At 34.7% G+C, this 27,545-nt stretch overlaps 2 protein-coding genes across 2 annotated transcripts in view; one reads left to right on the top strand and one right to left on the bottom strand.

Moving 5' to 3' along the window:
* Nucleotides 1-773: 773 nt before the first annotated feature.
* On the top strand, nucleotides 774-10,482 carry LOC136832423 (type-2 ice-structuring protein-like). The gene is made up of 5 exons (XM_067093315.1): nucleotides 774-816; nucleotides 5,577-5,651; nucleotides 6,943-7,041; nucleotides 8,332-8,511; nucleotides 9,167-10,482. The coding sequence occupies exons 1-5, from the start codon at nucleotides 780-782 to the stop codon at nucleotides 9,358-9,360; spliced, it is 585 nt and encodes a 194-aa protein (XP_066949416.1). The 5' UTR covers nucleotides 774-779; the 3' UTR covers nucleotides 9,361-10,482.
* Nucleotides 10,483-12,605: 2,123 nt separating this feature from the next.
* LOC136832228 (U-scoloptoxin(16)-Er12a) overlaps nucleotides 12,606-27,545 on the bottom strand; it is a 15,960-nt gene continuing 1,020 nt past the window's right edge. The window contains exons 2-3 of the mRNA XM_067093076.1: nucleotides 21,535-21,664; nucleotides 12,606-17,608 (exon numbers count right to left, since the gene is read on the bottom strand). Coding sequence (XP_066949177.1) covers nucleotides 17,422-17,608; nucleotides 21,535-21,664 — 317 coding nt within the window. The 3' untranslated portion in view covers nucleotides 12,606-17,421. The remainder of the gene's footprint in view (nucleotides 17,609-21,534; nucleotides 21,665-27,545) is intronic.

Below are 27,545 nucleotides of genomic sequence, written 5' to 3'. Positions count from 1 at the left end.
AAAAGCGTCAGTAACCTCGAACGCCGTAAGCTGGAACCGTCAGTAAACCAGGACTGCCTGTATATATATATATATATATATATATATATATATATATATATATATATATATATATATATATATATATATATATATATATATATATATATATATATATATATATATATATATATTTTATATATACTCTGTATATATATATATATATATATATATATATATATATATATATATATATATATATATATATATATATATATATATATATATATATATATATATTTTTGAAAGGTATGAAGAGATACAAAAAATTAAAAAAGGCTGTCTTGATATAATGAAATGCCTTTGGTGAAATTAGCAATTAATACCACACACACACACGATATATTTATATATTATATATATATATATATATATATATATATATATATATATATATATAATGTTTATATTTAAATAAATATATATTTATATACACACACCCACAAACATATATATATATGTGTGTGTGTGTATGTATATATATATATATATATATATATATATATATATATATATATATATATATATATATATATATATATATGAGTGTTTGCTATATATATATATATATATATATATATATATATATATATATATATATATATATATATATATATATATATACACATGTGTGTGTGTGAGTGTGGTATTAATTGCGAAGACATGAGAGTATTACCGTTATCTATGGTTGACTGGAGCCGAACTGGTGTTGAGAAGACATGTAAGTATTACCTTTATCTATGGTTGACTGGAGCCGAACTGGTGTTGCGAAGACATGTAAGTATTACCTTTATATATGGTTGACTGGAGCCGAACTGGTGTTGAGAAGACATGTGAATATTAACGTCATATCTAGACTTACTGCCTTATCCCAAGACATGTGGATAAGACTCTTCAACTAACTGAATAACACGGAGATTGTCCTCTTGATCGTTTGAAAAGTTAGGAATGAATTTCCTGTGTCTGAAGGTCAGTAACTCTGATGTTCCGTATCCAAACAAAGTTGACAGATTTTCATGTATTACTCTGCCATGTTTCTATGAATAAGTAAAGTGTACATGCCGAAGGATAATAACCATCATCATCATCTTCATCATCATAATATTTTATCGTTAATATTTTTTTTCTTATTTTCGTCTTTTTTGCCATCGCAGTAATTGTCGCTGTTTAACAGTTCCTGTTGTGCCTACCACTATTATTATTATTATTATTATTATTATTATTATTATTATTATTATTATTATTATTATTATTGATTACCAACATTTTCTTCTAGAATAAAAATTTAGAGAAAGCAACCAAGAAACCTTTCTCTAAATTCATAAATAAAACGTTCACAGGAATTCCGAAACTCAGCTTTCACTCTCTATATGATTTCCATTTTCAGTGAATGTGCTTAGAAATCATCCACCAACCCATTTTCTAAGGTTTCTTACACATTTACTACAGTGAATTCCTGTGTCTGGGTTCGTTTTCTACACATAAAACTTTTTCCTTTATGGTGGTGTCACGCGAGCAACGTTTTCCGCCATTTTTGTTAACGCCTTGCCGCTTAATCTTGGCTCCAAATAGGCAATATTGGTGGCAAGTTTGAAGTCCCAGACGTTCTTGACGAATAAACGGGACTTACGATTTCGTTACGTCATCGAAAACATTCCCTGTGTCGATGGAAAATTGTAACGATTTCGTTCCGGCATCGAAGACATTTCCTATGTTGATGGCAAATTTGAATTTGCTACTTCATGCAGAATTCCGTGGCTGGATGATATAAAAAAGTGAGCATAAATCCCCTCCGGGTAAATTACAGTATTACAGGAAAAACTGGGAAAGTATATATGGTAGTCTTTTCATAATTAGTGAACGGAACGATACATGCGAAGCGCCTGAAAAATCACAGGAAGTGGGACGTAGCACGCGACATTAATCAACACAGCGTGGAGGGAATACTGATACAACAATAGTTTTGAAAAGGTTTTCTGTGTAAGCTGAGCATTTCCTACGGACACGCATTACTTTTATGTTAGCTATGCCCTTGTCAGTTAATGATATATATATATATATATATATATATATATATATATATATATATATATATATATATATATATATATATATATATATATATATATATATATATATATATATATATATTATATATATATATATATATATATATATATATATATACATAAAATATGTGTCTATATATATAATATGTATATATATAAAATATATATATATGTATACATTATATATATATATATATATATATATATATATATATATATATATATATATAGATTGTAATTCTTATTTCTTTTCTTATCTTGTTTGTCAGTCTGGTACTAACGCATACATTACAGCATTCCGTAAAGATAAAGAAAATGCATTATAATTACTATCATTATTGTTATATAACGACTTCACCATGGCTTTCAAAAATTGACCTGCAAATTTTCAGTACGTTTCCACTTGCATCAGGCGTAATGGTAGAACAAGTACGTACATTATGTACTTCACCTTTTTAAGTTCACTCCCTCCTGAATGATGATTAGTGCAGAAAAAAATAATACGTAGAGATTAAAAGCAATCCTTTGTTTTGGCCCAGCAAAGCAGTCACCGGTATGATAAATGAAGCTATTTTTGAGAACATGCGATAATCAGGCCCATTATTTCAATAGTAAGAGGAACTAGGTGAGACTCCTTTCAACACGGAACTTCATTTAGACTTATAAAATGGTAATAAGAATGCCCATGATTCCTGATGACGTAACTCACAAATCAAATGATATCGGTAACACTGAATTATGCACATGCGTTAACATTCTGCACCGTATTAAAAAAATTACTTTTCCAAAACCAAAAAGAATTTTTTTCCACCTGTTTCCGTTTGCTGTCTGAGATTTAGAAACACGACCAACAGGTTCGAAAAGAAATTATGTGACAATTTATACATCAGTGATAATTTGTCTACGTCACTTATATGCCTTCGAGAAGAAAATATTTGGTGGTTTATGGATCAGTGATAATTCGTCTATGACAATTCATTTCTTCCAAGTAGTACATTGTACTATGTTTCTCATCAATACCCAGATCAAATTGACAAAGTATGGTGGATCACATATATATCATTGGCAGGGACAGTCCCATGTAATAAATGATGTGAATCCTTTATAAGTTTCCCGAGACAGGGATCCAACAATTCATTTCTCCTAAGATCAATAAACTCTCACACACGAATTTCTTTCTCGTGCCATTCGATAGATTATCAGAATGAATAAGCAATGAAGTCTGCTATGGAGGACGATCAAGTTTTCTGTATAAATGAATAAATCAGTGAACAAATTTTACAATAGAGTAACCGACTTCATAACAACTGCAGTTAGGTCTGACTAGTGACAAATACTCATAAACCAATAAACGCTTCGAATTGACAGAAAAAAATAAAAACTGATATGAAAGCTTATATGCCTCAGGATTATGGAGCACCAGTGAATTAAGAAAACGCCACAGAAACAAAATCAGAATAAATCACCACATACTACATGAATAAAATAAGAATAAATCCCAGATTACTACAAAACTAAAGTATCATCTGATAAAGATTAGTGACAGAATTTAAGCAGCGGAGGAATTACAAGCACAATGAAAGCATTTCGTCAACCTCGGTTAAACAAATAATTCACACGACTTCCGTTCAGTAAAAATAACTTGTGGTCAGTTGTTTTAAATTAAGATTAATTGGAAGGGTTACGACACAGTGCACCCACGAACAACTGAAATAACCCTTGTCCTAAGTCTAATAAAACTTATGGCTTCGTGGCACCGAAGCGTCGATAAGCATGAATTAATGTTAATTATTTTTTTCTCAGTGAGTTCACACAGTGGCACCAAAACTAGCCAAAATAGACCACAGATTTCTTTAGGAAGCATCTATAAGAATGCCTGCTATTATACGCAAGGAAAGTGTTAGTAATTATTAATAAATATAAATATGTACTTCAAAAATAATTTAAAGTAGAATGCCATGTTATAACAGATTCAGATGTTATTTATAGTGCAGTTCGAAGGTGCACTCTAAGTGGAAGGATTGCTTTTTAAGTCATCGCTAGTTCAGTATATCTTAGTTTAACCAGACCACTGAGCTGATTAACAGCTCTCCTAGAGCTGGCCCGAAGGATTAGATTTATTTTACGTGGCTAAGAACCAACTGGTTACCTAGCAACGGGACCTACAGCTTATTATGGAATCCGAACCACATTATGACAAGAAATTAATTTCTATCACCAGAAATAAATTCCTCTAATTCTCCATTGGCCGGTCGGAGAATCGAACGCTGGGCCAACAGCGTGCTAGCCGAGAGCTCTACGCACTCTCCCAATGCAGAACTAGTCATCGCTAGTGCACAGCCAGTGCAACTTAGTAATTGTTTGGGTGGCATATTATTTCCATTAGGCTAAATGCCGTAAGTGCGGTCTTTGAATGATCCGGAAGTAATAGATACGTTCAGGTACCCACTACTCTGTTCAGAGAACACACCTGGAACCCATTTTATAGCAAGCGCTGAATGGCCGTAAGTGCCCGAGTGCTGGGCATGACGGCCTAAATTTCATAAATCGATCTCGTTTTATAGCTCAGTGCTAATTTCGATGATCATGAAATCACCCATTTTTATGTGGACCTGTTTAACAGCTCATTTTGGTAAATCAGATAGCTGATGCCTTTCACGAGGCATGAATTTTTAATTACAGTAATCTGCTTCTTGCGTGCTTCTCACCGACACGACCTAGAAAATCAAATCCCCCACGCTTGTAAGGCCATAGTCCAACAAACACACTAATAGTCTGTGGTAGGTTTTGGAGGGTAAATTTGCGCTACCAAATTCACCTTCATTTTTGTTCAAATAATGCCATCGAATTTCTGTATTGCAGTACCTGAAAATTTCCGTACAAGGAAAACCTTCAAAGCCAGATTCAAGCCACTGACAAAATCAGCACTGCGAGCAAAATAAAATGATACTGATAGAAGTGTGTCAAGCCACTGACTAAATTAGCCCTGCAAGAAGAATAAAAATGATACTGATAGAAATGTTTTTTTTTTCAACCGTTGTTGTTCCCGTTCTCTGCCAAATCTACAAGAGATAATTGATGACCTTAGGGAGGGTGGATGATTTAGCGTAAATTTGCATTACCAAATTCACCATAATTTTTGTGAAAATAATGCCGTCAAATTTCTGATTACGGTACCTGCAAATTTTCTGTACAAGGAAAACTTTCAAATCACCACTGCGAGCAGAACAAAAATGATACTGGTAGAAATGTGTCTGTTTTTTTTTTAACCGTAATTCCCATTCTCTGCCAAATCTGCAGAAATAATTTATGACTTCATGGACAGTGAATAATTTAGAAAGGGACACGAGAAGATAAAAATGGCAATGTTGCACCACGACCTGGTTAAATTGGTCTGACCACAGACCATCGAATTATTTTTCCTACCCTCACTAATACGTTACTGACCTTGCTTTTCTTACTCCCCAGGCTTGTGTAGGTTGATGTGCCAGTCTCTGCCCAGTTGCACAGCTGTGACAATTCAACCGGACAGTGACAATTTCGGTAAGTTATGAATGACCTGGTGACGTAACGGTCTGATATGCCATGTGATTTTTGAATGTGCTGAATGCATTTTTTGTTGGGGCACATTATGGGTCCAGTTGACGAAAAATAGTTAAACCTCATTAAATATACCCGATAACTGATTACTTTCATGCATCTTTAATTAGAGAGGATAATAATTTGTCAACAGTAAAATGTAAAGCGGAAAAATAAGTACAATGTAACAGAAATGAAGTAAATTGCTGTTTTTTGTCACTACTATTATACACTTTCCCCTATTTTTTTTTTTTTAGTATTCTTAAAAAGCCATTACTTGTTTTACATCAAATAAGATTCTAAATTTCCTGTGAAAATGATACTCATTTAATTAAGTACCTCGAAGATGACTCTGAATTCCTTAAAAAGACATTACGACTTTTCTGGACTTCGTCAGGAAGAAGTTATTATTTCGTCAAACTTTTCACGAGAGCTTAACGACTTTTTTTAATGCTCGTACATTTTAACTACTAATACAGTATTGTCAAATATCTTAGGAGTATTTCGCTACATTTTTTTAAAGAATCCTTTGAATGAATAAATCTTATTTTGCTAAATATCCTTTTAGGACTTTTCGGAAATTTCTGTGAAAGAAAATGCTTTCATTGTTCAGTTCAAAATACCTTGTGAGTAATCAGTGTCCTTTCTTTTTGTTTCTACGAAGAAAATGGTTATAACGGCAAGTGCCTTTAAGTATTCACCGTACTTTCGTCAGGCTTCCCTGTAACAAGAAAATGCTTATTTTACCAAATGTCTTACTATTTTTAACTTCTCTAGAACGACGTAACTCCTTCTCCTTTTGTTGAATATCTTATGAGAGCATTCATGAAGAAAATCACGTTCTTGTGATTTTTCTTAAATCGGTTTTCCATGATTTTTTTAAAATTTCTCTCGGAAAGAATGGCCTTTTTTTTTTAAGTTAAATATCTTATGACTACCCATGATTTTTCCTGAACTTTTGGAAAGAATGTAATGATATTTTTTGTCAAAACCTTATGAGCATTCATGACTTTTCGTAAAGTTACGGAAAGAACTTAGTTTTTGCCCAAAATCTTGTGACCATTTAATGAATTTTCTTAAACTTCTGGAAAGAAATACCTTTTTTGTCAAATAACTTACGGATAATCCATGGTTTTTACTCAAGTCGTTTTGGAATGATACCTTAAGACTGTTCCATGATATTCAGTAAGCTTTTTCTTGAAGGAGTTACTCGTTTTTTAAAATGTCTTATGGGTATTCTATGGATTCTCTTCAGGTTCCTTTAATTGCCACTTCACCAACCAATCAGTCTCTGGAGCTCTTTTGTTGCCTGTGGCAAATGAAATCACCCTGATCAAGCCTCAGAAGATAGATGGTAAGTTTCATCTTCAAGTCATTCACTTGTGTATGTGTGTGTGTGTGTTAAAGTTAAAACTCTGAAATTTAGAGAACAAATTGATTTGTTTGAAAACTGTTAAAGATTAAAACCAAGAGCTATTTATATCTATCCATCTATCTATATATCTATATATATATATATATATATATATATATATATATATATATATATATATATATATGTATATGTATATATATGTACAGTACTGTAGATTAAAACCAAAGTCAATATATATTATTTTTTATAATATAAAGGCTTAAATTATTCAAAGAACAAATTAATTTGTTTGAAAACTGTAAAAAGATTAAAACCAATTTTATACATACAGTATATATATATATATATATATATATATATATATATATATATATATATATATATATATATATATATATATTATAGATCTTGGTTTTTAATCTTGACAGTTTCGAAACCAATCAACTTGTTCTTTGAATAATTTAAGCCTTTACATTATAAAATAATCAGTTTTCGTTGAAAATTGCTACATTCTGCATCTTGCCTAACACAAAACACTTCTTCAGCAACGTGTCTGTGTCCTGGTATCTGACCTGGCGATTATGCTGGACTACGTAAGTTTGACGTTCGTGTTAAATTAAGGCTTGGTTTTATCCTCACTTAATCGGCAAACTTGTATTGTTGTTTCACCTTAATGAGGCGAGTCATTCGTATCCTTCTTAATTAAATCTGACTCGCCTTCCTTTTCTTTGATTCTCGGTTCCGGAGGGTTTTATTCTTCACATCACTGGACTGTGGAATAGCCTCCCTGAGGATGTTGGGGAATTGGAACTTTCGAAGTTCAAGCGAAGTTGCAGTGTATTACTACCCAAATACGATTCAGCTTGTATTTTAATCATTTACTTACATTTTTTCTATGTATTTGTTAATTTGTCAGTTTAATTTTCCTTTTGAATAGGTGATCTCTTCTTTCTGTATTTCCCATTACTTTCTGTTACTTCTTTCTAATGGACACCATCGTCTTTGGAAGCTTGAATTTCAAGTCAATCGTCCCTTTGGTGGGCTTGTTCCATATGAATAGGGTTCACCATCGGAATAATAATAATAATAATAATAATAATAATAATAATAATAATAATAATAATAATAATTTCATATTTATCTGGGCTAGGCAAGGGCATTAGACTGCCCGCCCAGCTCCTCAGCATTAAAAAAAGTCTTTTGTTCGTGAAAGACATTAGCATTAATTTTCTGGCCTTCATGAAAACTGAATCACTCGTCTCGCCTCAGATGTTGTGTGCGACGATGGATTCTTCCTCATAGAAGGTACCGGGTGTTTCTACATCGACCAGACCAGAAGGACGTGGAATAACGCCTCTCTGTTTTGCCAGAGCAGAGGGGCCAATCTCTTCCTTCCTTCAGTGTCTGGAGAGTTGCATGTTGCGGATCAGTACATGGACGAGGCTGGAGGTGAGGCCCAGATAAAGTCAGGTTCCCTGCGGATTTTCCAGAACGGTTCTTTGTTGGAAGTGTTCCTCATTTTCCTCTTTTTATTTTTTTTTTTATTGGAAATGCTTAATTGAACGTGCATTTTGACGTTCAAGTTTATTTTCATATCGAAGCTTACAGTGATGCTTTAAAAAAAAAATACTCATAGTAGCATGAGTCTTGAAATGGAGAAACAAATCCACAGTTATGTATAGGTACAAATATATTTAGAAATAACTCTAAACAGAGAGTTTTCGAGAATCTGAAAAGGGAATCGAACAGATTCTCGAAAGCTCTCTGTAGAGATTTATTTTTTAACATATGTGTACCCGTGCATAACTGCGGATTTGTTTCTCCATTGATGCTTCAGTTAATGTTCAATTAAAGTTCACATTGATGATTATGGTGAGGCAGACATTGACGTTCAGTCTTATGCTCAAATTATTATTCATACTGGTATCCGAGGAAGCTTTCAAATTGATTTTCAAAGACTGTCAAATTAATATTCACGCTGATGTTCAAAATCATGTTGAAGCAAATGCTCATCTGTTGCTGATGTTATGAAGAACCTCCTACAGATTTCAATAATATCGATCATACAGATGTCTGGAGTAATTCAACTGACTCCTTCCTTCAGCCGTTGACTGGTGGGTGGACGCCAGAGGCCGGACGTGGGGAGATGGCCGTAACATTGACGGACAAGACTGGTACCCGACGAAACCCAATGGCGCCATGACAGAATGCGTTGTCATGAAGAAGAAGGCCACACGTCGATATCTTCTTGATGACCGAGAGTGCAATGATGAGAACTGGTCTCTCTGCAGAAAATGAGTTGCTATTAATATTACTGCTACTACCACTATTGTTGGTGCTGTGTTTCTGCCGTTGCTCCTGCTACTGGTATTACATATGTTACTGATGCTGAGATTCTTCTTCCAGTACTACTATTGCTAATGTTGATGGTTCTGCTACTACTACTACTACTACTACTACTACTACTACTACTACTACTGTTGTTCCTGATGGTCCAACTACTATTACTGCAACACGACCGTTGCTGAAGCTGCCTATCCTGCTGGTAATGCTGCTACTACCTGCTACTTCTGTTTTTTAATGCAATAATACTTCTACTACTAATCTTACTGTTGTTGTTTTAACGACAACAACAATAACAAACACAGTTAATAGTAAATTGTACTAATACTGTTGCTGCTGCTAATGATGATGATGATTATGACACTGATGATGAGCGTTATCACGACTACCGTGCTACTAATATTTTGGCTCCATCGAACATCACTAATCAAGATACTCAGGTAATGCCCTCCAGCGCGCCTTTCCTTTCCTCGTGTCTTGTACCGATCAAGATCCAACTTCAGAGAGTTGGAGCGCAAAAGAGGTTGTCCCACCCCCCCTTTCTTCATTGTATTTCTCCGAACAACATTTCCCTCGTGAATTTTAATTCCATCACTCACTGTAAGATGGCCTATGCATCGGAATCTTCGTCTCTGTTTGTGGTCATGTCCAGAGGTTCACATCAGGCTACCTAGTCCTTTCTAAGACTTACCAAACTTTCGTGCCGTGTCTGGGTTAGGTCCCTTCCTGGCACAAAGCCGGCTTAATTTAAATCAACCAACCAATGAGCCCCATTTTACTTATGTGAGTATAAGTTGCTTTGTTCAAGACCCTCACCTTTTTCTTCCTCTGAAACTAGCTTATCACAAGGATCTTTCTCAAGTAATGGAAAGCTATCAGGTCTCTCGAGCTGGTGTGCACTCGTGGGTGATCTATGAAAGTGAAATAACACATAAGCATTGTAAACTGACCTTTGTTATTTATTGCTGAGAGTACTCTGTTGAGTCGTCCTCCCTTCGACAAGGGGCCAAAAACTCCTGCTACCGTACTATCTTGGGTTTGAGGCAATAGCGGATCCAGCAAAAATTTCATTGGGGCGGCGCCAATTTTTCATATATATATATATATATATATATATATATATATATATATATATATATATATATATATATATATATATATATATATATATATATATATATATATATATATATATATATATATATATATATATATAAATATATATGTATATATATATATAATATATATATATATTTGTATGTATATATGTAATTTCTGTAATAGATTTTTTATTTTTTTCCCATTTTTATTTTTCTCATTTATGCTATTATCTAAATCTTCAATATTATTATTTTATCATTATTTTTCCACTAGTGGTTTGAGGAATGAGTGGAATTAAGTTGGGAAAAAGAGACAGAAATTTTATTCAGTCTAACATCCAGTCAAAAATACTTATGCCTCTCCATTCCCGGCAGCATAACACCAGTTTTTGTAGAACTAATGACGAGGCCGAGCATTTTGCATGCCTTTGATATTTTGTTCAGCAACCTTCGTAACGGCAGTATCATCAGCAAAAAAACAGGTCCGTTATTATAAAACCTGTGACCTGTGCTTTTGCCTCAAACCTTCTAATATTAAAAAATCCCCCAATCTTCTAAAATGCAAATAGAAGTTGTCCTCATTATCTTCAAGTGCCTGATGCAAGCACACATCTTTGCTTCAACCTATGATTCGCAGCAAACCTGCATTACTTTCGTAATTGCTCCTCTGCTCTTTATAACCTCTTTGAGTGATATTTCAGTCTTGAAAGGTTTAGGTCGAGCGCCAGATTTTCCAGTGTGATAAACAGTTCTCTTTTGGTTACTGTATTAGGGCCGAGGATAATGGCAGCAGTGAAATCAACCAGAAATGAAATACTGGAGCAACAACGGCTACAGTTATATCAGTAACCAGAATTCTGTCTAATTGTCCACAATGATCAATAAACTTCACCATTGCGGACAATGTTCCAATTGTCTCAAAAAAAAAAAAAAAGGTCATTGCTCGTGCTATCTGAAAGTCACAGTGAAAATTCACCCAGAGCATCGACCTGTACCACCTTATATTTTTGTTATTTTCACATTTATTTTAGGTTTCTGATAGTTAATAAGAGAGTAATTATAAGCTGAATTAATATGATTTACCGAACTGCGCAGTTGTGAAAATAATGAGCAAGTTTTAGCATCACAAAATTTAATCCAAGACTTATTAAGAGTCCAGAAGTTTAATACATTTCTTCAGTTATCAATTTTTTTCATGCATATTGTGTCATTGCAAATTAATATTGCACAATACGTGTAAAAAAGCGTAATTTCACCTTCCTCAGAAGTTTGAAAAAAATAAATAAACTTTCCTGAAATTGTATGTGTAAATGCTGGCTATAAGCATTTAATCTTTTAATTTATTATTAAATATTACACGTAGATGTGTCGTCTGCAGAATTTAATATCTTTTGTGAATTCCATGATGATCTTGTGTAGCCCTGATAAGGTGGTGGTCATTCGATTTCTTTAATGTCTTCTGATTCGTCTTAATTTTATTATAATTCCATTTCATTTGAAAATATATTTTTTGTCTTGACCTTCTATTTTTCCAGCGTCAACGAAGGTACTGAATTTGGTCCTTGAAAATGACGTGAAAACTATAGACTATTTTACAGTCCCATAGAAATCCTAAGCTCGGTAATCAAATAAAAAAAAAACATTCGCATACATGAATTTGAGGTTAAACACCAGCTAATAACAAGACACTGATGTTTATATTAACTGAAAGCCGTTGACATAATTGTGATAAATAAACTGACCATTACTTGGTGGCAAGACTTTAGGAATAACAGCCGACTACCATTTGGCAACAAAGTTTTCCCCCAAAAGGCCAGCTGTTAGCTGGCTATAAGATGGAGATAGAAACATGCTTATAGGGGGCGGAATGCTATTTCCCATAGAAAAATCGATCAGTTAGGGATAAGATGTTAATTAAAAGATATCGATTATCATCAGGAGACAAAGGTTAAACAGACACATCTGATCGAAGACTGGCTACAAGATAAGACAAACCGTCAGCTGGTCATTAAAAAATTCATCACCAGGTGATAAATTACAATAAAAAAAACTTTAAGCTCAGTTGGTGAGAGACTTCAGGAGAAAAAAAAATTACATGAATTAGAGTAATGGAAGACTTTATTGGTATCAATATATACAGGATATCAACAAAATAAAATGCCACATATACTTAGTTTCATTTATCATTCTGGTCTTTCGACCAATGGTTTCAGCATCAGCTCACAGTTGCTGCTTAGAATTAATGATATAACAAATATCATCTCCCAAAATAAACATCACTGAATGTTTTTCTATGCTTCAGCGTGTAATAAGAGAAGCGAGAGAATGAATACGCATGATAAATATAATAACAACACAATAACACTTTTGTATCTAAGGCTAGAAATCTGTTCAGGTATGATGTGATGGCGAAAGAACCGAATTGCTGGAAAATAATGGCAGTGGATGAAATAAAGATGATAGAATTGTGAAACCACAGACCAGCAGCTTTTAACCAGTTCCGTTCTCTGTGTGATGCTTAGGGGTGATAACAGAAAAGCTTACTGAGAAAAGCACTGAACTGAATCATAATTATTTTCCGTTCGAGCAGCAATTCGAAAGAATATTGGCGATAAAGAGATTTGGAGACAGAATCAGGGCCAAACATATTTTGCCGACCAATAAGTGATGAAAGATATTTGGAGACAAAATTGCGAGAAGTTAAAACAAGTGTTTGTTGATAATCCTCGTGTTTCCGGACTTCGATACTTTTTCAGATTCTTTGGCCGAAACTTGACAAGCAAGCTGCTTTCGAACATTTTCTGGTTGGATGAAAGATTGTTGATAATGTAACTTATGGAATTCACCAAACTTATTAAAATCTCAAATAAAGGAGTTCAGTTGTGCCCAGGTTTCTGTATAGGTGCTTATAATAATTTTGTCTCCATTTTTTAACATAAGGCATTCAACTGTATCTGTTATTTAAACAATAATTTTTTTGGCGTTCAGCCATTTATAAGAAATATTTTTCGCTGCAGATTTAGGTGATTATAACTGATAATTTTAGCAATATTTCTCTACTTTTGACAAATACTCATGGCTTGATGTATTAACTGCTGATTCAACTTTGTAATGAGAGTATTTAATCGTTCATTGCCAAATATTCAAGCCACCTTTGGTTATTAAAGTTTATAATGATTTTTTATAGCAGTTTTCAGCTGCATAGAAGAGTAGTTTATAAATGTTCATAGCTGCTTATAAAAACTTTCCTTAACTGGAAGCTGTAGCTGATAATTCAAGATGATTTTAGCTGCAATTAGCTGCTCTTAAGAATTATATTTAGCTACTTGTAAGAAATGTTCATAGCTGAATGTTTAGCTAGTAATGGCGACTTTTAAGCTGCATTTAGCTGCGTATGAGAAATTTTCGAAGCTGGTCAGTGTAGCTGATTGCGTAATTCGTTTTTAGCTGTATTTAGCTGCTTGTAAGAACTGTTCATAGCTGGATGTTTTAGCGGATTAAGCTGTTATTTCTTAGCTGTATCTAACTGTTTACAAGAACTGTTCATAAGTGGATCCTTTAGCTGGTCATGCAAGATGTGTAGCTGCTTACAAAATCATTTTCAATGCTGGATGTTTTAGCTGACAATACAGTAAGTACATATCTGTGTTTAGCTGCTTCCTAGGCTTTCTCATAGCTGCAGTTTTAGCTGTTCGTTCCACATCTCAGTATTTGCATTTATTTGTTATGGTCGTCACTCAAGTCTCGTAGATTGTTCCACTTCTGTGGATGATGTCTGAGTGTCGTAGCTGCTATTGCAGAGTAACGCAAGACAGGATTTCAGCTGCCTGTCACTTCAGCCATAGCTGTCAACACTAGCTGTCTAAAGTTCGCCTTAATTTTGTATTTCATTCTATGTAATATTTATGAAAATTGCCAATAGTTGTGAGTCGCTGTTTGTAATAGCGTGTTATGATTACTTCGATGTCTGAAGCCCGTGGGTAAGTTTGAGATATCAATTCGATTCATCACTAGAAACTAAACTGTCTTTACCTGCCTGTGCAAGCTAGTCTTGGTCGGTTTTTGGTTATAACTGCAATGTGAATGTTTTCTCTTCATTTGTAGATAACTTTGGGCTGATATGCTAAGAAATTAAAGAGTCAGATTCAAAAATGTCGTTCCAATTCCTTTAGCTGCCTCTGTATTATTTAAAGCTCTCAGACTTAGCTGCTCTTTAGCTGCCCTTTTCGGAAATTAAATAAAACCCTAAGGCTTTAGCTGTCCTTTAGCTGCCCTTGTCGGAAATTAAATAAAGCCCTAAGGCTTTAGCTGTCCTTTAGCTACCCTTTTCGCAAATTCATTAGAGCCCAAAGGCTTAGCTGTCCTGTAGCTGCCCTATTGAGGAAATTGGGATCAAACTGACTTTTAATAAGATGAAAAATGGGTTTTCATGATTGACATTCGGTTGGGATATAGCTGCCTACGTCTGAAGTTATCGATGGATGTGTTATCCACAAATGAAAACGACACTACTAGGATTTATGATGTTGCTAGTCTGTGGTTTCAGGAGTAAAAAAACTGTGAAACTGGAAACAGTGATTCTGTGAAGCGACGAAAGAAAATTATTTTAGATCAATGTTAAAATTAGAGAAAAATTTAGAACAGGATTTCATCTTAGATACAAAATCACCTCCAAAATAAAATTTTTCTTTTCGATTAGTTGACCCTAATCTCATAATTTGATGACATGATTTAGCATCTCATGGATGAATAACTCGAACTTCTAATGTTATTACTCCATGAAAATACAGTACGAGACACACCTGTAACTATAGCAACATTCTCTTAGCCTTCACCGAACTTGTTTCATCATTAGAAAGACTTTACGTCTAGATCTTTAGAATTATTGTAATTAGCACCCCCTTCAAGAAACTTTTTTAAAAATTTTTGTGCCCTTTTGGGGGTTAAAAACTTATTCCATTCCGGCCATCTTCTTTTTTCTTTGTTTGTTTTTGACTTTTGATAGAAAAGTTTGCCCATTCGAGTGGGATATATATGAAAAGAAAACGCAAGTCCGGTAGGCTCTGGGGATGACACTGAATGCTACTGGGTACAGTGAGTTCACACCATTATCCATTAACTAAACACTGAACATCTAACAACATTATATAGGAACTTATAATTATGCGATATATAGACTCAAAAATATGATTCAACTTCCAGGTGAGTTATGTGATATTAATCACTGTATGAATGGGAATTAATCACACGGACGAACGCGAATATCACTGAACATAAAACCGAGTTACGGAGCGAAGTATGCAAGCAGAATCTATTGGCATCAGTGTTTTTATTTTTACGGAGATACAGACAGTTTTGCGTAAAGGACAATACTGCTACTACTAATGCACCTACTCCTATTGAAAGGTGATTCCCTGGCCTTCGTGTGACCCATTGCTCCTCGCACAAGGCTGTTATGGTCTGTTGAAAGCGTTGGTGAATCATGATGTTCAATTTTGCTAGATAGGAGTGCAAAGATTTAGACTAGGGAAATGCAACATGGGAAGAAAAGCAAAGTATATACTTTAACAAAGTAAAATAAAAGGAGCTTCAGATATAAAAATGACAAAACCGGAGATATCTGACTATCGTGAACAGCTGGGAAAATGAATTTCAATAACCGAAAGGACTTGACTGGAAAATTTAAATGTCAATTTTTTTTAATGGTGCCAGAGAAACCTTTCATAACTTTGCGTCCGTAACATCGCGCGGCCCTGAGGCCACGATTCCCATAATATATTCTTGATAATTATATACAGAGCATAAAATACCATACTTTTGGGAATATACCACGAAAATATAATATATAAAAACAAATTAAGGAACAGACTATGAAAATAAAGATTTGAAGAAGAAGTCTTAGTGTGAACAACTTGGCTGTGTCTTTATCTGAACAACTGAAATCTTTTGTGACTGGGCAGAATTTTAATTTTTTTTATACGGTATTCTGAATAATGCTGAATGTCAAAAGACATGAATGAATCAAGACTAGATAAGAATATTAATTAAAACGTGGGTGGAATATATAGATGGTTTGATCATTTAAATCCTTTTTCACTTTGACGGAAAAAAGTTTTGTCGATAAGAGACAAAGTTGTTTTTCTAGACTTAGCAAATCACGATGACTGTAAAACTGGTGACAATGATGAAGATGAGGATGAAAATTAAGATGAAACGGACGAATAAATAAATATCTGAACGTCTGCATACGCACATGAGACTGCTGAATTTAAAATACATTGCATGAATCTGTGTATGAACGTGTTTGAACTTTGTACATAAATCTTAAACTGTATTTTGCTGACGTCACTCGGAGGAGCAAGACTGCAAGTTAACTAAACTTAGGAAATGAGGAAATAGAAAAGGAAAATGAACAGACAAATATTTGAAACGCAGTGAAAGCGTCGATCAGTAGCACCACAAACAGATTCGTATTTATGTTATAACTTTTCCTACGTAATAAATGTCTGTTGGGTTCAGCTGCAAATAATTATAAATTGACCACGATATATCGGTTGACTTTGATGGTATGAAAGTATGCAAAACTTGCTGATTACTTGCCAGTGCTTGGGGTTCGATTAGATTTCACATAACCCCAGCTGACCCTGTTTCTTCAAGGGACTTCCCATAAACGTGGCGAAGTTTTCTTGCAAAAATCAAACATACATTTTTTACGTAGAAAAAATGAACCTCACTTTTTACGAGGGTATTCCTTCTTCCTCCACGGAAGCCCTCTGTTTTCCTCCGAGTGAAAGCGCAGCAAAACCATTACTTCTAAGAGAAAGCGGACAATGCCGAGGCAGATTCTAGTCGAAGGAAACTGCACCTTGTTTACTGAGCTATTTCACAGCATGGCTCCACTCGACTTCTCTCCCCTCTATTCCATTTGCGTCTGTTGGTCATAATGTTCGTTGATCCAGTTGGTGAAGTCGTCGTATTCAGGTCCGTTCAGTTCGGCGGCAGTGGGAATCTCAGGGCATGAGGGCATTGGGCAGCAGCTGGGGTATGGCATTTTCAAGTCCCTGGTGGTTGTGCAGCCGGGTGGCACGCCGACGCTTGGGCATCTGGAAAGATAAAAAGAAGTGATCGAGGTCAATGACGTTGATCAGAATGCACAAGCGAGTAGTGTCTATTCTTCTGTCAAAGACTTGTGGATTTCTGGGTAAATACAAGGCTATGTAAATTTACTATGAACAGGAGACTTGAAAAGTGTTAGCGATTTTAAGAAGTTCAAGAGTCCATACGGATTCGAGCTAAGAAATAAGCTTTACGAGTCCAACTGTGGTTTATAAAAACACTATGTCTTATTGTTAAGGAACAGGATTTACAGCCTAAATAATAAATGATATGCAAGATATCGAAAAATTAAAAAGGCTCCGCACCTACATATCAGCATCGTTTTGAATTACGTCTGATCAAAGATAGCATGTTATAAACAAAGAGTAACGTTTAGTGACTTTTTATTTCTTAATAATAAAGAAAGCGAGAGAGAGAGAGAGAGAGAGAATATGGTTTCTTTCCTGCCGAGGAGCATATAACTTTATGACTTCTTGAGTGTGACATTGACTGCTAGACTTTATCCTTAAATAAAAGTGAGAGAGAGAGAGAAGAGAGAGAGAGAGCACAGAACATAATTTACGGCGTAATAAATAAGCGACATAGCCACTCAGTCGAAATTATAGTAACTTTAAACGGAGTTAATCTTTGAACAGCGCGAGTTCGCAAAGTTACCCAGCGATCCCGTGACGTCAGGAAGAAGTGCCTGTCAAAACAATGACGTCAGAGGAAGACTTTGAGGAAGAAGTGAAAGTCAACAAAGGGGAACAGATGTTTTTCTTTAAGGTTTTATGAACAAAAACAAAAGAGTGAAAGGGATAGCGAGAGTGATGCTTCAAGATTATTTTGATATGTTCATGTGAATTTGTTATAGTTGTATTAATAATAATAATAATAATAATAATAATAATAATACTGAGATGACAGTAGATATGGCAATTGCTATAACCCAAAAGAAAATGCGGAGATGATTAACGGTTACATTTTACATGATTATCAAATTTAACATTTGATTTAACAAGCTGATTTTAATTTCTACGATAACTGACAGCAAACAAGCGGGAAGTTATGTATTTCTGCCATAATTTAATTCCAATATATGAAGGGTTGAGTTCTTTTTCGAAGTGATCTTTGCGTTTAGAAGAAACTGAAGCAGTTATTTATTTCTTTATCTTGTTTATCTTCTCTTCACTATAAATTATTATTTTCATTATCGTTATTATGTATTATTATATATTAAATTATATATATTATATATGATATATTTATATATATATATATATATATATATATATATATATATATATATATACAATAAATATATATTATACTATATATATATATATATATATATATATATATATATATATATATATTATATATATATATATATATATATATATATATATATATATATATATATATATATTCCTATATATATATATATATTCTGTAACATAGAGACATGAGCCATGTAATTATCAGTCAAGATCGGAATATTACAGAATGACAATATGTGAGAATAGAGGGAAAAGAAAAGGGACATAAAATAAATGCTCAAGGAATTTAGAACGAACAGGCTTAGAGAAAGAAAACTAGGTAAAAAATACTTAATCTAGAGAAAGCCAGTTTTAATAATAACGGAAACAAACTGGTTTATATAAGGTTTTAGTCTTCGGGAGGGAAATTCGGAATCGTTAATCTTTATTGCTGTAACGTCAGTTCAAAATTTATATGAGACGAACATTGCGAAGTGACTTTATTAAGTCTGTTCATTATTTGGATGGGTGGTCGTTAGAGGACATATCCGTTTCCTTGACCATGACTGAAATTTGTGACATATCTGAGGACCCTGGTGGGAGCAGCAATGAGTCACAATGTGACCCGAAAATCCAAGAGCAGATTGATAGACTAAAGATATTTGCTTATGAGAATCCTACAATCCCATCATCGCCCCCATAGCCAAACGACGTCTAGATCACACAGCGTTCTGTTTTTACGTCGTTGACCTTTGAAGTTGTGACACCAATTTAACGCTGGAGATAAACAGACAAGCCAAACTGACATTTGGATTAAATCTCCTCCATACTCAAAAAGATGTCAAGATCACAGTGAACTGTTTTTTTTTTTTTTTTTTTGTCAGATAAAAACGACCCAGCATTCTTGATGCCAAGGCTTTCACAACACCAGAAGTCGGATGATGCAACTTCCTCCAAGCGTATATGTGGCACCCGACCACTCCACATATCCCCCTACATATAATACTGTATATATACCCCCTCCCCAGCCACTAACCTCCCCACGGCTTAAAAAATCTGACCCTTTCCACACTCCAGGGACTTCACACTACGCAGCAGCGATGAAAAATGCTTGAAGTAATCTGACAAGATTTTTTTTTCTTCATGAGTGTTAAGAATGATGTCATTTTTCCTGTTATCTACTACTTTACCACTTCCTCATGCGCGAGTCTGAATTTGTGGGAACTTTCTACTTAGTTCTTGGGAACTAACTGCACGTGCTCGTGCTTTACTTGCGCAGTTATATTGTCAAAATGGATTGCCTGCATGATTGAAGGTTTTGGTGTCCAGGAAGCGTGAGAGCGCGTGTATGATAGAGCTTAATGGGGCAGGGTTTGTGGTAGAGATTTCACATCTATCTGACGAGCCTTTTGTATATGTTTGCGTGTGATGCGGATAATGCTGTGAAAATTATCTGTGCAAGATGTTCATCTGTAGTTCAGCATTAAGGATGAATGGGGCAATTACCGTTGAATATGCTATTTTCATCATCATTATTGGTAACATGTAGCGTGACGTTGAAATATATAGATAAATCATTATCATTATTATCCAAAAACGAGAAAATGTTCGTCGTTCAGCATTTAAGGTATGAATGGGGCAATTACCGTTAAATATGCTATTATCATTATCATTATTGGTAACATGTAATATGTCGTTGAAGTATGTAGAAAAATCAATATCATTTTTATCCAAAAACGAGACAACGTTCGTCGTTCAGTATTTGAGTATGAATGGGGCAGTCATTGTTGAATATGCTATTATCATCATCATTATTGGTAACATGCAATATGACGTTGAAATATATAGATAAATCATTATCATTATTATCTAAAAACGAGAAGACGTTCGTAGTGCAATAGCTGAAAAGTCCACCAACCAGCTTAGCAGCATCTCAACTACTGAAACTCCCATAATAGGAAAACAACGGAAAACAAAAAGAAGAAACAACATAACAAACATCTAAAGGCAAAGCAATCAGGAAAGGAATGTGAACGGATATAAAACAGCAGAATCAATTGGCAGATCTAAAGTAATTCTGCCCTGAGGTAGTGACGGAAAGTAGTTCTGCTCTGAAGTAGTGATGTAAAGCAATTCTGCTCTGAAGTAGTGATGGAAAGTCATTCTGCTCTGAAGTAGTGAGGAAAAGTAATTCTGCTCTGAAGTAGTGATGTAAAGCAATTCTGCTCTGAAGTAGCGAGGGAAAGCAATTCTGCTCTAAAGTAGTGATGGAAAGTAATTCTGATCTAAAGTAGTGAGGAAAAGTAATTCTGCTCTGAAGTAGTGATGTAAAGCAATTCTGCTCTGAAGTAGTGAGGGAAAGTAATTCTGCTCCAAAGAAGTGATGGAAAGTAATTCTGCTCTGGCGAAGTCTCCGATAGGCTTGTGAGCATCATCATCAATATAACCAGGAAGATTTCCTCAGGTGCAGATGCCTGTGAGACATACAACCTAATGCCCTTATGTAGCCCAGGCCAGAGAAAGCCAGATACAGCGAAAAGAGAGAGGATGTCACTCTGGAGCAGAATTTCGAAAAATTCCAGGCAATGGGGTTATGAGGAAGTTATAAAATCTCTATGAAAATTGAATCGATTTTGAGCCGACACTTGGCCAGGACTCCACAGTAGGAAACTTACGATGCGTATTGGACGAAGAGTCTCCCCTTGTAGGCTGTGCAGGTCACTTGGACGCAATTGGGTTCCTGCCAGTTTTTACCGTCGGAGAAACTCCTCTTCTGCGATTCGCTCCAACATTGGCCCGGGTGGTCTGTCGGGAGAGAAGGAAGTAATTCGGGGTTAGAAAAGTAGATACTACGTTTCAAGTTTCAGTGAGCAAGTGGTTTGGTAAAGTACACTCCGAGAGAGAGAGAGTATAAAATGAGTTAAAATAGAAAGACAGCTAAGAGGACAGAGGCTGTTAAGATGGGAGAGAGAAAGTTTATCGTGGTACGAGGCAATAATTTCCACGATTTTATAATTATATATTACCAAACTTTACCTCGGGTTCCTCATAACCTAAACTAAGGAAGCAGTGGAATATACAATGTAACAACTGAACTGAACCTTAAGTTTTTATTTATTTGACTACTTGCGTAGTAGGAAAAAGAAAGGATTAATCTCATTGCTCTTTCAACTTTATTTTTTTCAGTTTTGCTCTTATATAATTTACTAACGAATATATACAGTGATATATATCAATTTAGTGCAATTCTACTGTAATACTAAGAAATAAATCTTGGAGGAATATAAAAGATGGCTTGAAAATGTCCAAATTCACCGGACGAGAGGAATTAAGAAAAAAAAAACTTACTTCCCTTGAATTTAAGAATAAAGCGAGAAGTTTAACTACCAATGTGGTCAAAGAAGTGAAAATAAGAAAGAAAGAAAAAAATTCTAATCTACTTGAAATCTTGAGATAGTGATTTCTTTCGCAAAGTGATATACGGTTCCGCTTCTTAGGAGACCGTTTGTTAGCATTTGCGTGTGTGTGTGCACGCGCGCGCGAGTTTGTGTCTGTGAAGTTTGAGGTATGTGCGCGTGTTTGTATGTATGTGGGGAGTGTGTGTTTATAAACGCTTGGGGACATACTTTCGCATAACTTCATAACAGAAGAACTTACCAATTTGGGTGTTATTTTCAAGTTTTGGTGAATTCGATATCAAGCAAAATGTGTAATGTATATTTGTATAAGTGTGTGTTTACACGATGGGGCATGTAATCATTCTAATTTCCTTTCGCTTCTCATTTTCCTTCTCCTTAGCAAAATGCTTACATACTGTACATCCGGCACACGCCCACCTTAAGCCACCCTCATCCCCCACCCCGCCTCTCTCTCTCTCTCTCTCTCTCTCTCTCTCTCTCTCTCTCTCTCTCTCTCTCTCTCTCTCTCTCCATCTACTCAAGGTATACAACTTGGGAGCAACGACACAGCACGGACAACGGGTAGCTAGTTTTTGTAGAAAAAAAAGGAGTCCTTGCAAATCTTGTTGCATACGTGGAAGTCAGTTGTACGTTCCCTTATTGACAAAAAAACACAATGCAGGTTAGCAATTGATCCCTTACCAACTCTACAGAGTATAAGTTACTTTCCATTGCCTTGCTTAGTCTATGGGCAATTTATGAATTTCAGTTTTCCTTAAAATGAACAACCATTGCACTAGTCAGTTATACATTTTAGATCCTAATTAACTTTATAGTTCAAACTAGAATTCATTTGTAAATGTTCAGTCCTTCTTGACATTAATCAGGATTCCACGAGTCGTTTGTAAACGTCCAATCCACTTTACAATAAAATACATTTTGTAATCATTTATAAAATGTTAATTCTTCCAGAGCATTAACTAAAAGGATTCTGTGAGGTATTTGTGAATATTCAGTCCTTAACATCATCAAAAATTCATTGAGTCATTTATAAGTGTTAGATCCGTCTTAACGTAAGACAAGTAAAAAATGCGCTGAAGTTTCTTCGGCGCAATCGAGTTTTCTGTACAGCCACTACAGCGCATAATCAAGGCCACCGAAAATAGAACTATCTTTCGGTGGTCTCATATAATCTGTACGAAACCACAACCCAGTGGTGGTCTATATCTATATCGTTGCCAACTTAACGATTATAGCTAACACAACCTTAAATAAAATAAAACTACTGAGGCTAAGGGGGCTGCAATTTCGTATGTTTGAAGATTGGGAGGTGGATGATCAACATACCAATTCTTTAACTAGATCTAGTTCGGAGATAACACTCGACACTTCATTCATTCATGGGCAGCTGAATTCTTTCTCTTTATTCGACTAATAAAACTATTAATTACTTTTTTTCGTTCTCAAGCTCCACAAGAAATGAATTAGTCACTGGTCATTCTTTTATGATTCGGAAAAGGAAGTACGAGTCTTAGCCTTCCTCCGAAAAGGGAAAGTCATTTATTGTTATGTTTATATATATGTTTATATATATATACGAGTAATATATATATATAAAATATATATATACAGTACTATATATATATATATATATATATATATATATATATATATATATATATATATATATACATATATATATATTTATTTAGTATATATACATATGCATATATATTTAGTATATATAATATATATTTATTTGTGTACATGTATATACATATATATATATAAATATATATATATATATATATATATATATATATATATATATATATATATATATGTATGTGTGTGTGTGTGTGTGTGTGTGTGTGTGTGTGTGTATGTGTGTAATAAAGTGTGCGAGTCCCATCTCTTCCCTTACCTAAAATTCTAAAAAACACGAGTAATCTTTTCACTCGACTATTCTCAAATAAATATTCAAAGAAACTTTTCATTTACGACTATAAAAAAAAAATAGATCGGTTCACTTTCAATTATCATCCCCAAGGAAAATGCGAAAGAGTTTTCCCTGTCCATCTCATCCCCAGGAAGACAGCCTGAAAAACCATTCTCATTCTTCCCTCCTTTATCATTCCATACGAGAAATTATCAGCCCCTCATTCGTTTCCTCATCTCATAACTAAGTGCACGTGTCAGTTTTCTTTTTCCTTACCGAGAATATAATCAGAAAATAAAATAAGAAAATAAAATAAGGTGGCACTCATATCAACGCATAAATTTCAAGACCAAATTCTACGCTTTCTCCAAGTTGGGTTTCTCTAGTCCTGGTCTGTAATTAACGGCGGGAAAGGGTAAGATGAAATACTTCCTATAATTCAAAGGTAAAGAGAGGGAGAGAGAGGTGGTGGGTAGGGGTGAGGTGGGGGGGTTAGAGGCCATTCATCCTACTGCGGTCCCTCCAACCGGATCTTACGACCCTGAATTGGCGCCACTCAGTGAGATGGAGAGAGAGAGAGAGAGAGAGAGAGAGAGAGAGGGGGCGGGGCAGAGGCAGATTGTTGCTTGGACCTCCAGCAGTATGCAGAAGGAACGATCTGAACTCTATAAGAATATAATATCAGAATGCTGTATGTGTTCATGTGCCTGTATAAATGCTCTCTCTCTCTCTCTCTCTCTCTCTCTCTCTCTCTCTCTCTCTCTCTCTCTTTATATATATATATATACATATATATATATATATATATAAATAAACATATATATAATATATATATATATATATATATATATTATATTTATGTATATACATATATAAATATATATAATTTCTGTATATATATATATATATATATATATATATATATATATATATATATATATATATGTTTATACACTGTATATATATAGTATGTTTATGCTCGGATAACCCTTCTGGTGTCAGAAAATACTCGTGGCTTAACATTTTGACAGCATTAAAATGGCATACGATGTATAAATGTTCACATTGACATACCCATATACTGGACAGTCACACATACACACTGAAGAAGTATTCTGTCATGACGGAGCTGAATTGATGTCGATTCTAAAGACAATAGCTGAACTGGACAGGAATATATGACAGTCACTTAATGGTAGAGGGAAATAAGTCTACTGTTGCTTATAAAGTAACCTTACAAGGCCTGGGTTCGAATCTTTGTTATGGTAGATTCACACACACGAGTTCGAATCTCTGGTAAGGTAGGTTCAAACACGTGCCTGTCTATCTAACTGTCTGACTGTGTATACGCACATTCGTGTATGTGTAAATGTACACACACACACTCATAGACGTAAACATGACTATGCTGACCAATTAATCAAGCAAAAATCTCCAGGCAGCCGGATACTAGTGCGAGAATTTAATGGGCGTCGGCGCGTTACCCTTATACAGTCACACGAAATGTTATTTCCAAAAACCACCGACTTTTTCCCGCAGAAATTGTTCAGATAAACTGAAGGTTAACTTTGCACTGAGTCATCGTTTGGGAACACGCGCCCTGTGCTGCATATCTTATACGAATGTAAATGAGTGAATAATTCGTGCGTTTTTTATGTTTCAGTTCGTTCTTTTAGGCGTTAAACTGTCGATGTAAAAAGGCTAAATTTATTATCACATTCAAAGGATTTCTTTCACTAGAGTGAAATCTTAATTTGAATATTTGTTGCCAAGTACGATACATCAAATATTTTCCATAGCACGAAGACTAATTAGAAAGTCAAATGAAGTGTGTTTCTCTTTTTTTTTTTTTTGAATCTTTAAACTTTACTAAGTTGTTTACCTTTTTGATGTAACACAGTTGAATGATAGGTTAAAAATTATATGACCCTTTGATTATATTATGCGTAGAAATGCAGTGAATAGATATCAAGAAGCTTTACTGTGTGGATTACAAAGTTCTTTCTGTTAACGTCGTTATAATTATACCTCGTATAAGTTATGTTAATTCCGCTATGTATTACATTATGTTAATGTTTTGCATCTCAAGTTCTCATAATTAATTCGAAGTCTTTTTGTACTTGCTTCTTTTTCCGGGACTTGGCCTTATACACCTATAGCGCTCCTTCGATCAGTAACAGAATTAAAATCTGTTACGCGATAAAACAACATTTGATATATAGTAAAGTCGCCTGTGTCGATTAATGACGCCGCATTTGCCGTACACTAAGACCGTTTTAGTGGCACGGTAAAGTCACCTTTAACCGAATGATAAAGGCGCCTTTTGTGGCATAATAAAGTCACCTTCATCGAACAAATGCGCGAAGTCATCGTAGGAACAACTTTCTTTTTAGAGGTCTGGGCGGGAAGAGTCAGCCGCTTATTCTTCCCTCGTAGGCTTCTCTCGTTGCTTTCACTTCTACGTTACTGTTTATGCGAGGTGAGGTATTATTTATCATCCAGTTATTCTATTCGCTTAAAGTAACTGCCAAAGAAACTCCTGAACAAAACAGGGGTTTGTAGGGAGTTATCATCCAATTATTCTATCCACTTGAAGTTAATGCACAAAGGTATCCCCGAACCATATGGGTTTCTTTAAGAAAATGGAAATAAGTTAGGAATTCTCATGATATTGCCGTTTGGAAATAAAGATAGTGTATTTTGGAAAATAATTTCGCTAAATTGAGGAACTTTAGCATAACGAAGTACATTTTGCAAATGGGGCTATATAGGCTAATTATTCTAATGAAATTAATTCTTGAAAATGAACTTAAATCACAAGGAAAACCGCGAACACCAGTATTATACAAAAGATTAACCCCAGTGAATGGCGATCATCTATAAACAAAACAAAGAGAAATTAAATAAAGGCTTCCCATTAATTTTACTTCTGAAAACAATAACTGTGTAACTGGAAAAACTGAAATTGAAAATCTCGAAAACAATTTTACCAACAATTCTCCACCAGGGGAAACAGATTTCACGGATACTGCCTTCAAAATTATTTACTTCTTTTATTCTGTCTTTATCTAGTTTTCGAATGAACTTGCCGTGGCTGGAAAATGAAGTTTTCCTTGAACTGGAAACTGGATTGTCTCTTGTTGGTTTCCTCCTGTCGCAAGCGCTGCATTCCATTGTCTCTCTCTCTCTCTCTCTCTCTCTCGCTTCTTATCTTTCTGTATCTCTACCTGTTTATTTACTTTCCTTTGTTTTATGTACATATGCTCCTCTGATAAGATCATTACGTATTATTTTTCTACGAAGCGCTTTCTATTTTCGTTCTCTCTCTCTCTCTCTCTCTCTCTCTCTC

The sequence above is a fragment of the Macrobrachium rosenbergii genome, chromosome 49 (genome assembly GCF_040412425.1).
Source record: "Macrobrachium rosenbergii isolate ZJJX-2024 chromosome 49, ASM4041242v1, whole genome shotgun sequence".
Taxonomy (NCBI): Eukaryota; Metazoa; Arthropoda; class Malacostraca; order Decapoda; family Palaemonidae; genus Macrobrachium; species Macrobrachium rosenbergii.
This window is presented reverse-complemented; position numbering and strand designations above follow the sequence as displayed.

What these genes read in the sequence shown, in the direction of transcription:
- LOC136832423 (XM_067093315.1), top strand. Translation starts at nt 780, where the DNA reads ATGGTTGACTGGAGCCGAACTGGTGTTGCGAAGACAT. An exon ending in AACTGGTGTTGCGAAGACAT is followed by an intron (nt 817 to 5,576) that starts GTAAGTATTACC and finishes CTTACTCCCCAG; the next exon opens with GCTTGTGTAGGTTGATGTGC. An exon ending in CAAGCCTCAGAAGATAGATG is followed by an intron (nt 7,042 to 8,331) that starts GTAAGTTTCATC and finishes GTCTCGCCTCAG; the next exon opens with ATGTTGTGTGCGACGATGGA.